The sequence below is a fragment of the Nansenia antarctica genome, assembly GCF_963989245.1.
Source record: "Nansenia antarctica genome assembly, chromosome: 18".
In the NCBI taxonomy this organism is placed as follows: Eukaryota; Metazoa; Chordata; class Actinopteri; order Argentiniformes; family Microstomatidae; genus Nansenia; species Nansenia antarctica.
In genome coordinates this window covers 17921349-17936348 of record NC_137691.1, presented here as the reverse complement: position 1 = coordinate 17936348, position 15000 = coordinate 17921349, and the positions used below count along the sequence as shown (strand labels likewise).

The 15000-nt window shown below is 47.5% G+C and overlaps 1 protein-coding gene across 1 annotated transcript in view; it reads left to right on the top strand.

Annotated features, from left to right (window-relative positions):
- ppp1r16b (protein phosphatase 1, regulatory subunit 16B) overlaps positions 1-9198 on the top strand; it is a gene marked incomplete at both ends in the record, with an annotated part of 37780 nt that extends 28582 nt beyond the window's left edge. The window contains 7 exons of the mRNA XM_080548719.1: positions 48-151; positions 4341-4465; positions 6571-6696; positions 7322-7397; positions 7765-7894; positions 8240-8375; positions 8740-9198. Of these exons, the coding sequence (XP_080404845.1) occupies positions 48-151; positions 4341-4465; positions 6571-6696; positions 7322-7397; positions 7765-7894; positions 8240-8375; positions 8740-9198 (1156 nt within the window). The remainder of the gene's footprint in view (positions 1-47; positions 152-4340; positions 4466-6570; positions 6697-7321; positions 7398-7764; positions 7895-8239; positions 8376-8739) is intronic.
- Between the last annotated feature and the right edge of the window lie 5802 nt (positions 9199-15000).

The window sequence follows — 15000 nt, the reverse complement described above, 5'->3', positions numbered from 1 at the left end:
ACGGGAACATGCCGTACGACCTGTGATATGTATGTGTGTCCCTACAGTGGAGCAGACCTGCTAGGGGTGAACTCTGACGGGAACATGCCGTACGACCTGTGTGAGGACGACCCCACGCTGGACATCATAGAGACCGCCATGGCTAACAGAGGTAACTGGCAGTCTGTCCACACACTTCTGAACACACACAAACACACATGCGCACACATACACACACGGGTGTGCACACACACACACACACACACACGCACACACACACACACACGCGTGGACACACACATACGCGCACGCACACACACACACACACACGCGCGTGGACACACACATACGCACGCGCACACACACACACACACACACACACACACACACACAGGCCTGGGTGGTCTGTGATTGACAGCTCAGGCAGCCCCATGGTGTTCACAGCGTCCAGGCTCCAAGGAGGCAGAGTGTAATAGAACCATCCGGTCCAGACAGTCTGACCCCCCCTGAGCCCGAGGTGAGGGCCTCTGCTCCGTCTAAACAGCAAACAAACTACAGAGACAGAGAATCGAGATTTTCTGAGAATCGATTTTTTATTCTTTATTTATGCAGGTTAGTCTCATAAAAATCTATGACATTTTTTTTAAAGAACCCTGGTAAAAGGAAGAGGATACTCTCTCTCCGCTATGTCCTTAGATGCCTTCACCTGCTGGTAGCAGTAGCATAGAGAGACAGGGAAGATGAGGACTGGACGACTGCCAATGGCTCCTGGCCTGAGCATAGATGACTTGTTCCTGCTGAATGAATGAATGAATGAATGAATGAATGGTCTTTATTGTCATTGCTACAGTACAGGTACCAAACAACGACATTTAGGAGGGGTGGCTCCCCTGCTATGACTGGTGGATAGATGATTCACTTACTTAGTCAAATGTATATGTTGTGAGTCGCTTTGGATAAAGGCATCTAGGAAATGTTAGAATAGGTATAGCATAGCATAGAGTACAGCACAGTGTTTTATTTGTATAGTATAGTGGATAGTGTACATAGCCTTTATTTATGTAAACCAGCTCCTTTCCCTTCTTGTTTTTTAGTTTTTTTCTTTCCTAGCACCAGGGGAGCCCCCCCTCCCAAATTTCGTTGTTTGGTACCTGTACTATATAAATGACAATAAAGACCATTCATTCATTCATCTGCTAAATGCCAAAAATGTAAATGTCATTTGAGGAGGGTCTCTCTCTCCCCAACAGCTGTAGTACCTTGGCATGCTTGGCATAACATCTCTGCTACAGGCTAACACTTTGATAACAGGCTAACATCTCCGCTATAGGCTAACATCTCCACTACAAGCTAACATCTCTACTACAGACTAACATCTCCACTACAAGCAGAGCTGCCAAGTGTCACGCTTTGGCCGTGAGACACACGCATATCAACCAGTTCACACTCTCACACGCCACACATCAAATTTCTCACGCCGAGAAATAACAATTGTTTTCCAGGACTTTCGCATCTTTCTGCACGCGCGTTAACTTGAGTCTGCAATCGAAGTGGGAGGCGAGCGCTAATGGAAGAACCTGTGTTCACGCGAGCTGCATGTAAGAAAGTAGCAAGCAGTGTTGCCAGATTGGGCTACTTTTGGTCACACTGGACGGGTGGATACGGCAGCTTTTAGACTGGTTGGGCTGGAAATTGTCAATTCCGTCTGGCAACCGTGGTAGCAAAATATGTGCATACAACATTGTATATGGTAGCCTACTGGTACTTTCAAATCGCAAGTTGTTTCATCCGGTAACATAAGTTACTGGTTTACGTTTCTCTGTTCTCTTTTTCGGGGTGATGGAGGAGAGATTGGCAGTGAAATTCCAGATAAAATCCATGATGGGACTTGCTAATCATCCTCCGTCCTCACACTCATGTTTTTCCCCCTCCATTAATCTTCTGTTATTCAACACGAGTGTGAAAACGGATTGTATCCTTTATCTCAGAGACACTATGGCATACCGTTTCTTAAATAGGCCTACTCACTTAATTTGGGTGAGATGATAGGCCTACTTTGCAACTTTACAGTTTTGGTAACTGTTTTTTGTTTCTCTACTGTAACATAACCAGGTACATTAATAATTTGAGGGACCCCCAATTGTTGTATTTGTATTGTAAATTGTAATTATTAATAATAATAATAATAATAATTACAATTTACAATACAAATACAACAATTGAGGGTCCCTCAAAAACAATTTCACAAGATCAACCGCCAAGGCCTCATTCGGACCCAGGAAAAACCTGGTATGTAAGGCCTACTGTATAACATGATAGCCATCTATGAGCAATGCACTATAAGATGATGACCACGGGTCTTTCTGCTGTTGACCAAGGGGCTGAGTCCTGTTGATGGGGCCCAATTTTCTTTTAGACTCTGTAGGCTACTGTATTTGTTTATTAAGATTTCATAAATATGATATATTGTCTGAATTTGTCTTGTTTTATCAAATGTTCCAATTATTTTCATTTCTTGTGCTGGTTTATTATGAACAACATGTAAAATTGCAGGAAACTAGCATAATTGTGTGGGAGAGAGGGGCCGCCGCTGCCAAAACGTGCACAGTTTTGGGTCGCTCCACCGGCAAAAAAATCTCACTCCAAACTTTTGGTGAAACTTGGCAGCCCTGACTACAAGCTAACATCTCCACTACAGGCTAACATCTCCACTACAGGCTAACATCTCCACTACAAGCTAACATCTCCACTACAGGCTAACATCTCCACTACAAGCTAACATCTCTACTACAAGCTAACATCTCCACTACAGGCTAACATCTCTACTACAAGCTAACATCTCTACTACAAGCTAACATCTCCACTACAGGCTAACATCTCTACTACAAGCTAACATCTCTACTACAAGCTAACATCTCTACTACAGGCTAACATCTCCACTACAAGCTAACATCTCCACTACAAGCTAACATCTGCACTACAGGCTAACATCTCCACTACAAGCTAACATCTCCACTACAAGCTAACATCTCTACTACAAGCTAACATCTCCACTACAGGCTAACATCTCCACTACAAGCTAACATTTCCACTACAGGCTAACATCAGGCTAACATCTCCACTACAGGCGAACATCTCTACTACAGGCTAATATCTCTACTACAAGCTAACATTTCCACTACAAGCTAACATCAGGCTAACATCTCCACTACAGGCTAACATCTCTACTACAAGCTAACATCTCCGCATGCTGTACATGTGACATGTGTGACTAGTCCCCTGGGGAGGTGAGATGAATGAACATGCAGCCCATCAGAGAGACGCAGTGAGGCTGATTGCTCTCCCACGTTGTGTCTCAGTGGCGCCTCGGTGGGTACCGTCCCCTGGCTGCCACAAGCCCACAGCAGGAGAGCTGTCACGCCGCACGTGTTATTGACTCATCTGACAGTCCCTTATCTTCTCACACCACCAAGATCTCTGCTGTGCATCACTGATCTCTGGGAAGGCTCCAAAGCTGGCAGGGAAGGCTGGCAGGGTTGCCAGCCAGGCACAGTCAAACTGGTGGTGGGGAACGGGGGTGGGGGCAACAGGGGGTGGGGATAATGAGGGGCCGCCCCTGGGTGAAGAGAAGACTGTTGGCTTACAGGGATTCAGTCAGATCTGGGGGGGGGGGGCGCATTTCAATTCAGGACGTTGTTCACTCCTCCTAGACCGCCCAGGGTCAGACGGAGGGATGCTGTGGCAGTGAGACGCCACCTGGAGGCAGAGTAGAGTAGTGCCGGTGCAGGACAGGACAGGAGGAGACCCGAATACGAAGAGAGACATTTGGTTTGTTTCTGCCTCCTGTCTCTCTTATGTAACCTCAGCCAGGCAAACGGGATCAAGAGGACACAGTCAAGATTGCTGTCTTCAAGAGATAATCTATCTAACGTCAGGATTAACACACACACACACACAGACACACACACACACGCACTCACACGCACATGCACGTATACATACACACACACACACATGCACACACACAGACACACACACACACGCACGCACACGCACTCACACATGACTCATCACCATGTCTGGCTGTTTTCAAACAAGCGCTCTTACCTTAGGACATTGCAGAGGATGAGGCTGTGTGTTGGTGCATTCTAAGTGTTCCGCTAGTGTGAAACACAACCACTGTCTGTATCCGCTCTGTCACTATACCCTACTAGTACCCTGTCTGTCATTGGCCAAGGACATCAGCGGGGCGTTGTCCTTGTCTCTGTCTGTCTGTCTGTCTGTCTGTCTGTCTGTCTGTCTGTCTGTCTATCTCAGTTTGATTGACATCTGTCATGTCCTATTGTGTGTTTGACTGACAGGCATCACCCAGGAGATGATCAATGAAACGCGAGCGTCAGTGGAGAGGAGGATGCTGGGGGATATCCAGGCGCTTCTGAGGGAGGGTGAGGACGTCAACCAGCACGACTCGCAAGGCGCTTCTCTGGTGAGTCACACACACACACACACACACACACACACACACACACACACACACACACACACGCACACACACACACACACACACACACACACACACACACACACACACACTCACACACACACACACACACACACACACACACACACGCACACACACACACACACACACACACACACACACACACACACACACACACACGCACACACACACACACACACACACACACACACACACACACAGACTCCCACTTAGACCTGCGGACATGCTTTGGTATTCACATGTTTATTTCTTGGAACAACACAAAAAGCCAAATCTGATATCATTCCACACAGAACTCCAAATATGGACTGGGCAAAATAATTGTAATAAATAATTGTATTTCAAGCATGTAATGCTCCTTTAATGTGTATAACACTCACCTGTGGCAAGTCACAGGTGCTGGCCATATAGAAATCCCACTTGCAACCGGTTAAAATTGAGAAAAGTTGACTCAACCTTTGTGTTGTGTGTCTGTGTGTACCACACTGAGCATGGAGGAGAGAAAGAAGAGCCTGTCTGAGGATTTGAGAACCAAAATTGTGGAAATGCATGGATAATCTCAAGGCAAGTCCAGCTCCAGAGATGTTAATGTTCCTGTGTCCATTGTGCCCAACGTCATCAAGAAGTTACAGCTCATGGCACTGTCGCTAACCTCCCTGGATGTGGACAGGAGAGAAACATTTATGAAAGATTGCAACGAAGGACTGTTCAAATGGGGGATAAAAAACCTAGATCAACTTCCAAACAAATTCAAGCTGACCTGCAGACACAGGGTACAACAGTGTCAGGTCGCACTAGGAGGAGAGCCAGGAGGACCCCACTGCTGACACAGAGACCAAAAGAAGTTACCTGGGGAAGCCAACCAGAAATGGTTTAAGACAAAGCGCTGGAGAGTTCTGAAGGGGCGATCTCAAAACTGCAGTTGGGAGAAGGCACCCTTCAAATGTGAGAGACCTGGAGCAGTTGGCAAAAGAAGAGTGGTCCAAACTTCCAGTAGAGAGGTGTAAGAAACTCATTCATGGTTACAGGAAGCCATTGATTTCTGATTATTTTTTCCAAAGGGTGTGCTACCAAATGTTACGTTGTAATATAATACCTTATATTATAAATATTATATATCCAATCATTTTGTCCAGTCCATTTTTTGAGTTCTGTGTGGAATCATATTTGGCCTTTTCTCTCTGTTTCTGTGTTGTTCCCATGCAAACAAAATAAATAAACATGTGAATACCAAAACATTTTGTAATTGCAACAATTATCTGAGAGAATGGCAGGAGTGCCAATATGTTTGTCCATGACTGTACATTTGACATTTTAACCATTTCTAACGCTTTTATCTAAATCGACTTGGGCTCTATGTGCCTTACTCAAGGGCACACTAGTGGTGATGTTCCCAGGTGGGATTTGAACTCTACTCTTGACCTTCTGATCACCAGTCCAACTCTCTATCCACTAGGCCACCACTACCCCCATGTAGTGGGATTATAGTACAACTCGCTGCAATTTGCTATAAACTTGAGTGAGCGAATGTGTACTGCCTAAAGGCGGCATGAAACGTTTGAAACCAAGAAACCTTTCTCTTATTGTTGGCTGAAGATGCCGGTGGTGAATCATGAAAACAAGTGACCCGTGTGTGTCGAGGTCGTAAAGGTTTTTACGAGCAGCCGTGAACGCAGTGGAAAGCGTAAGAAGCAGATGTTGATATTTAGAGCCTTCTGTGTAGGTCTCTGTCGTGTGATTCTTTAAATATTATTTGTTTTATCGCTCCGAGTTCAGTTGGAAACCCCCTGAAACATTCATACAGATACATATCACACACACACACACACACACACACACACACACACACACACAGACACACACACACACACACACACACACATACACCTACACACACACACGCACACACGCACACACACACACACTCTGGCCGACTTGGTGCCTATAAAGCGTTATTCTTATCCTAAGGCCATCAGAGAGTGTGTGTTCCATCAGAGAGTGTGTGTTCCATGTCTCTGAGAGAGGCTGTGGTTGCGCTGCTCAGCCCTCTGCTCCCTGCCTCTCCTCAGCTCCACATCACGGCGGCCAACGGCTACGTCCAGGCTGCAGAGCTGCTGCTGGAGGGGGGGGCGCGCATGGACCTGAGGGACGCCGACGGGTGGCAGCCTCTCCACGCTGCGGCCTGCTGGGGTCAGGTAAGGTAACACACACACACACACACACACACACGTACACACGTGCGCACACACACACACACACACAGGTACACACGCGAGCGCACACACACACACACAGGTACGCACACACACACACAAACACACACACACACACACACAATATCTGACTTGGTGCCTATAAAGCTTTATTATTATTATTATTATTCACACGCACGCGCACTCAGGCATGCACACACACACACACACACACACACACACACACACACACACACACACAGGTACATACGTACACACACACACACACACATACACACACACAGGTACATACACACACACACACACAGGTACACACACACACACAGGTACATACACACACACACACACACACAAACACAGCTACATACACACACACACACACACAAACACAGGTACATACACACACACACACACACACACACAAGTCCAGGTACACACACATATACACACACACACACACAGGTACATATAGTACCAGTCAAAAGTTTGGACACATCCCCATTCAATTGAACACACACACACACACACACACAATGACTTTGAAAGTGTGAGAGTTCCCGCTGCTCTCCACACTGTGTGTAACACCTGTCTTGGTCCTGTGTTCCAGATGCTCGTAGCAGAGCTGCTGGTGTCCCACGGCGCCAGCCTCAACGCCAAGACCTACCTGGAGGAGACGCCCATCGGTACGTCACTCACACCACCCTCTGAGTTGTAACGGGTGTGTTGTTTTGTGTGTGTTGTTTTTTGTGTGTTGTGTGTTGTGTGTTGTGAGGTTGTGTGTGTTGTTACGGGAGTGGTGTGTGTTGTGTTGTGTTGTAACGGGAGTGGTGTGTGTTGTGTTGTGTTGTAACGGGTGTGTTGTGTGTGTTGTAACTTGTGTGTTGTGTTGTAACGAGTGTGTTGTGTTGTGTGTGTGTTGTGTGTGTTGTGTGTGTTGTAACGGGTGTGTTGTGTGTGTTGTGTGTGTTGTGTGTGTTGTAACGGGTGTGTTGTAACGGTGTGTTGTGTGTGTTGTGTGTGTTGTAACGGGTGTGTTGCGTCCTCTCTCAGATCTGTGTGAGGATGAGGAGTTCAGGGCCATCCTACTGGACCTCAAACACAAACATGACATCATCATGAAGTCGCAGCTCAAACACAAGACCTCCCTGTGCAGACGCACCTCCAGCGCCGGCAGCCGTGGGTACGTACTGACACCTGCTGGACGCCTCTGGCAACTGCACCCGCTCTAGGTTTTTCGAGTGTGTTGTGAAACTGACACAATCAAATGAACCAATCTTAGCCATATAAGCCATTTTTTTTTTTTTTTTGCTTCAATTGAATGGGGAAGTGTGTCTAGACTTTTGACTGGTACTGTAAAGGAGGAATGTTTCACCCAAGAAACCGTTTTTTTATGTATTATTTCATGGACGATTCTCCGTGTGTCACATTGGTGCTTTAGTGAAGTTAAAGGAAACCCCCCCTGTGTCTCTCCCCCCTGTGTCTCTCCCCCCCTCCCCCCCTGTGTCTCTCCCCCCCCTGTCTGTAGGAAGGTGGTGAGGCGAGCCAGCCTGTCTGACAGACACAACCTGTGTCGTAAGGAGTATGAGACAGAGGCCATCGTGTGGCGGGGGAGGGAGGAGGAGGCCAGGGAGAAGGTCCGGGACCAGGAGAACTGTCCCACGGTCAGTATGGAGGTCTGGACGCCGCAGCCCCTCACCGCTCGCTGTAGGCGGTGAGCAGAGGCACAGCTGCATATCCTCACCTTCTTCAAATAACGGCTTACGTCACTTTTGAGGAAAATGATGCTTTTGCCTAAATATCATATATTCTAGATCTGGTTCAGTTTATTATTTTTTTCTCCTCAAAACTTGAAAATATGACGTAAGCCATTATTTTAAGAAGGGGATGATATGAACATGTCAGTCAGCTGTGTACTGTTGTATACTATGTACTGTTGTATACTATGTACTGTTGTATACTATGTACTGTTGTATACTACGTACTGTTTGATGACGGTGGTCTTGCCTGTCGCCCCCCTCCCTCCAGGTGAAGCCCCCCCCAGAGAGACCGAAGCCCCAGAAGATCCTCAAAGAGGCGGTGAAGCCCAACGGCATCATCTGCACCACGGCGTCCACCACCCCGCCTCAGCCCCGGCCCGCCAACGGCGAGGCCGCGCCCCCTGACAACAGGGAGGTGGTCTCCACCCCGCCCAGCGAGGAGGGGTGGCCTCGGGAGCGCGCTCAGACGCTGTCGGAACTGAAGAAGCAGCGGTCGGCCGCCAAGCTGCTCAGTCACCCCCTGCTGAACGGTCACCTAGGCAACGGCTCCGCCACCGAGACCAACGAGCCCAAGAACCCGGAAGACGCTCGCATGCCCCTGGTCTCGTCCAATGGCAGCGCAGTGTACTACACGCCGGCTAGCGGGGACCCGCCCCTCCTCAGACTGAAGCAGCCCGTGGAGGAGGAGGCGGAGCCAAGCGCCAACAGCTGCTGCTGCGTGTCGTAGCAACCGTCGGGTCACGTGACTGTGGGAAAGCAGGAAGTGATTGCACAGAGAAGGGAGACCCCAAAAGGAAGGAAAGAAGGTCCCAGAATGCACTAGGCGTGGATAGACGGGTGCTTGTTCTTATCCCCACCCCCCTCCCCGTTCCCGCTCCCCGCCGGCCGAACCCCCCCGCCCCACCGCCGTTTAAACTCCACGCCAGAAGAGTCTGAAGCCCCTAACCGTGGAGAACAGGCAGGCTCCTGTGATGACGTGAGTGTGTGAGTGAAGGAAGGAGAGAGACGGGGGAGTGGTGGATGGACACTGTTGTCATCACTGTGGAAGGAGGAGCAGCAGAGACGACCCGTTATCCCCTATAAGGGGAGGCGGGGGAGGGGGGGGGTCTCTTGAACCCTAAAAAGGGAAGGCGTTTTCTTCCATGTGACTCGGTGTCTTATTACAGCTTTTCTACATTAGGACATTAGGACTGGTTCACACTGTTTTTCAAACCACATTCCTTTTTCCACCTACAGTATTGTGTTTTTTTTATTTTTTATTATTATTATCGACACGAAAGTGCGGTGAATCATCCTAGAACGTTCCACGTCCAAAACACCCCTCCTGTGTCGTACCGTGCCGCTTCTGTAGCTCTCTGACACAACGTAGCAAAAGAGATAAGTGTTTTTTTCTCTTATGAAGTATTCAGATGTCCGACTGTTTGAGTGAAGGGAAGGAATAGCGCCGTGCCACAGAACAGTGTTAGAGTGTTAGGACTCACGTGAAGGAGAGGGAGAGTTTTTTCAACCGTTAGGACGTCATCGTATTCTTGGTTGACTCTTCTTTCTGTCCGTGTTCACGCTCGACCATCGAACTGGCGTAACAACTATTCGACGTAGCCACTTTGTTTCTATTCATCGTTTTTTTATTTAAACAGAAACGTTGTTTGGAAAAATGATCTGTACAGTTTTTAGTCGTTTATTTATGAAAAGTAATGTTCTGTATGTATAAAAGGCTATAGTTCTTCTGAGGTTCTATAGTTTATTTATTGTCTCTTTATCAGTGGAGAGTGAAGGCAATAGGATTGGCTGATACGGTGTTGTTTTTCTTTTGTTTTTTTTTGTACTGCACCTTTAGAAATGCTAATGTTCAACCGACAAAACTAGGTGACTGTCAGGTTATCGGCGGGTTTTGAAAGGACACACCGACATAGTATTTGGATTCCTTATGTGGGGGCGACATTGTCACAATGTGTCACAGTGTGTGTAGAGCCCAATGCACACGGCGTGCGATGCGATATTGTCGCACGACAACATTCGATTCTCCATTCACACCCACACACTTCGGTGGTGTGAATTGAGAATCGAATGTTGTCGTGCGACAAAATCGCACGCCGTGTGCATTGGCCTTAAGAGTGAACCCAGAGATACTGCAGGGAGGTGAAGAGTGTGTTGACTCAGTGTTGAAAGACCATTGTGTGGTCTTTTTTCCCCGAAAACTGTAACTCCCGGTTATGTAAATGTCAAATAATATGAAATACTGCGATGTATAAAATATGATATTGATCCAAACTCTTAAGAGACTTTAACCAAGGAGAGTACAATATACAACCACACGTTGCAAGCTTAACCTCCTATCCACATGAATTCAGACCATGTACAGTATCCATGTATTATTTTGTAGAATCTGTGTCTGTGTTGTTCCAACACTGGAAGCACCAACTAACCAATCCTGAACCCTGAAACTCCCTCCTTCCAGCCTGGGAAACCCTGTAGATAGACATACACTCACTGAACACTTTATTAGGAACACTTGCGGACGTCCGTGGACCCAACCTGCCTTGTGTCAACAGTCCCAACTGGTGGAGGTGGTGTAATGGTGTGGGGAATATTTTCTTGGCACAATACCAATCCAATATGCCACAGCCTATATGATCATTGTTTCTGTCCATGTGCATCCCTTCATGGCCACAATGTTCTAGCCATATTCTAATGGCTACTTCCAGCATGATAATGCACCATGTCACAAAGCAAAAGTAATCTCAAACTGGTTTCCTGAACATGACAATGAGTTCAGTGTTCTTCAGTGGCCTTCCCAGTCACCTGATTTGAATCCAATAGAACACCTTTGGGATAGGAGATTCACAGCGTGAAAGTGCACCAGAAAAATCTGCAGGAATTGCGTGATGCAATCATGTCATCATGAGCCAGAATCTCAAAGGAATGTTTCTAACATCTTGTGGAATCAATGCCACGAAGAATTTAGGCTGTTTTGTGACCAAAGGGGGGTTACGCTACCCAGTATTAATAATTAATTAAAATTTATATAGCGCTTTTCCGAGGCTCAAAGACGCTGAAATTAGTATAGTGTTCCTAATAGTGTTCGGTGAGTGTCGATCACAAGGCTAACACAACACGTTATTGTCCTTTAAACCTGTGGACCCTACTGTCTCTCTCCCCCCACCCCACTCCCAAGGGTGCCAAAGAGTCTTCCAGAGAGTGCAGGGTGTGGATTGGACACCAGGGGGGGGGGGGGGGGGGGGCGACAACGACTGTTGCTCACCTTACAGAGACTGTCAATACTGTTGATTCCCACCACCCTGTGTCCAGTGTCAAACATCTGTAAAGTACAGATCAGATTTTGTACATTTGTACGTTTTAGCCGACTGTCCAAGAACTGCAATAGCCGTCAACGTGGTTGTTATTGTGACATTGTGCTCTGGTCATTCCTATGGAGGAAACAAAACTGTTACTTTAAATCAGTTCCAACAATTTTCAGCAAGCAAAGGTTTGATTGGGGCTACTGTCTATGTGTAAGTAGGAATTTCCATTGGTCCAAATGTGTATATGATAAGTGGAGACACATTTACAGTGGCATAGGCCTCCTACTGTTTTCCCCCCCACTGTTATGGTGACGGTCTATGAACATAATCTGTGCTCTGATGGTTTGTGTCTGCAAGGCCTTGTTATTGAGAAGGAAAAGACTATTAAAACTACTGATTTTGTAATTACTGGAAAATACTGATGATCCCATTAACATATTTTCAATAAATTGTATATTTTGAGCATTTGATTGTCTTTAATGTATCAGAGGCACAGCAGCAGTGTCCCAAATGGCATTCATACCACGGTGAAATAACACCACCTATGATGTACTACTAGTACTCGCATAATATTGCTTCCATGGCTGAATGAGTCAGAGTCAACATTGATTAACGTTACGAAAACAGGTGTTGTCTTGCTGTCTACAAGGCAGGACGAAGGGGATACTTCCGAACCGGCACACCGCTACGGTAACGTGGTAAAAACGTGGTTGTGGTTTAGGTTTGGGGTTCAGGCCAGGGTTTTGGTTGAAGTTAGGGTTCGGGGTTAAAGGTTTGGGGTTACTGGGATGCAGCGTGAGCTTGTTCCCCATAGTTGTGTCCCTGTGTCCCGGGCCTGTGACCTAACCTCAGGCACGACGGATGGAAAATCCTGCACATGGATGCCTTACTTCCTAACAGTGCGCTCGTTGCGTACGAGACGAGTGAAGTCACTGGTGTGCTTTCTCTCTCTCTTCTCTCTCTTCTCTCTCTTCTCTCTCTTCCGACTTCACCTCTGACGTCTTCTCTCTCCTCCGGACGTCCTCTATGGTGCCCTTGTCTGGGCTGGGACGTCTTGGCCCCGCACGCCCACCCTCCCGGTCTGGCCCGCCCTTCTCTGGCCCTCTGTTGAGCAGCTGTCAGGAGCCCGGTGCTCAGAGCCTCTTGGTGGGGAGGAGGAGGGTGGGGAGGAGGAGGAGAGCCTCTGCTGCTCCCATTCAACGCCCACTCAGAGGACCCTCTTATTCACTGGTTGTAGGGTCACGCGGTCACACACTCATAAAGGCTGCGGGCACACTGCTGGCATCAGTCACAGCCATAACTCTTTGGGTTTGGAGAGGGAGAGGGAGAGTGTGGAAAGGCAGGAAGGGAGGAAGGGAGGGGGGGGGGGGAGAGGGAGGGAGGGAGGAGTCTACATGCAGTGTAATACTCTAGAGGGGAATTTCGATGTCTTTTTAAATATACAGTATATGGGAGCTGTAATGGCGGAGGTGGAGGGAGGAGGGAGACCAGGGCCTGGTGTGGTAAATCAGGGCCCTGTGTGGACACTGTAAACATGCATACTCATGCAAACTTCCTGTAAGTAATCACTGATCTCACATGAGTGGTAAGGTCAAAGCTCGATTTCCACTGCATGGATTTCACCCGAGTCATGTCAGATCAGTGATTTCTTCAGCGAAAGGAGGAAGGGAGGTTGAACGCTGTATTGACACACATATACAGTACATAACATGTCTGTAATGTCTTGATGGAAATAATGCACCCAATGTTTGTTATGTATTTACTGAGTACTTACTTACTTAACTTCACGTTCATTATGTCCATGCTTCTCTCAGGGCATCTTATGACCTGCCAAAGCAATGGCTAAACCACTTCTGTGAGATTTGAAAGCATAATCGTGAGTTTAGAATTATAAGGTTCTATCTCCGTTTAGGGCAGTTCAGAGATATTGAGCGTGAAAGTTTTTACATTCCATTATGTTTTGTGAGATGGAACCTTTGTATTTTATGAATTACTAACTCAAAAATGTCAACATTTTAAAAATAACACCACACAGGCATTAATAAACACCTAATGGTCAGATTATGTAAAAAACGAAATTTTGACAAAAATGGAGATAGAACCTTATAATTCTAATGTCACGATATGTAACATATGTATGTTAAATACTAACAGATGACAGTTACATGTAAAATAGAAGCTAGAATCTCACACCCTCTCTTGAACAATGATGTGTCTTTTCGAATTAGCTTATTTGACTAAGAAACACCAGGCAGAGCTGGAAGCAAACCCTTGCTCACCTATATGGCCAAGAGGGACAATGTTGCTGGATCACATGATGTGGGACTGCATTAACCTCCAGCTCTCAGTCCTGCCCTCTGTCGTTGTGGCTGTGCTGTACCCAGGGAGCCTGGCATGGTCCTAGGCATTCAGACTGGGCCAGCTGGCACAGTCCCCAGTCCCCTCTTCTCTTTTCCTATCCTCTCATGCCTTCCCCTCCCTTGCTCTCACCGCCCCTCCCCTTCCCTCTCCCCTCCTCCCCTCCCCTCCCCCACCCTCTCTCCCCCTCCACTCCCCTCCTTTCCCCTCCTCTCTCCTCTCCTCTCCTCTCCCCTCCCCCACCCTCTCTCCCCCTCCACTCCCCTCCTTTCCCCTCCTCTCTCCTCTCCTCTCCTCTCCCCTCCCCCACCCTCTCTCCCCCTCCACTCCCCTCCCCCACCCTCTCTCCCCCTCCACTCCCCTCCTCTCTCCTCTCCTCTCCTCTCCCCTTCCTTCCCCTCCCCTCCCCCTCCCCCCTCTCTTCCTAGGAAGACAGGAAAGCATGAAAGAGGTGGTGGGTTCCACCTCCCCCCCCTCCCTGTCGACCACCCTTCTTATAATTAATTAATAAGTCATCCTGTGATGGATGGCCCAGTGGGTCAGAACCACTCCTCTGTTCCCACGGTTCACTGGGGCTTGTGTGGCCCTGCTATGACACCTAACCTTGTACCGTGTAGTTACACGTCCCCCCATAAACTTGGACAATTACCATTCATGTCATTCATGATCCCTGCTTCCCCTAGTGTCCCTGTCCCTAGTATAGAGTGGAGCTATAGGGACGGTTTCACAGACACAGATCAACCCTAGACTAAATTGCCACTTTTAAACTGGACTAATTGAGATTGCATTTCTCTGGTTTCAAATAATATATGGTTTAAAATAGTCCAAGTCATTCACTAATCTGGGTTTAATAAATCTGATTTCCAGAA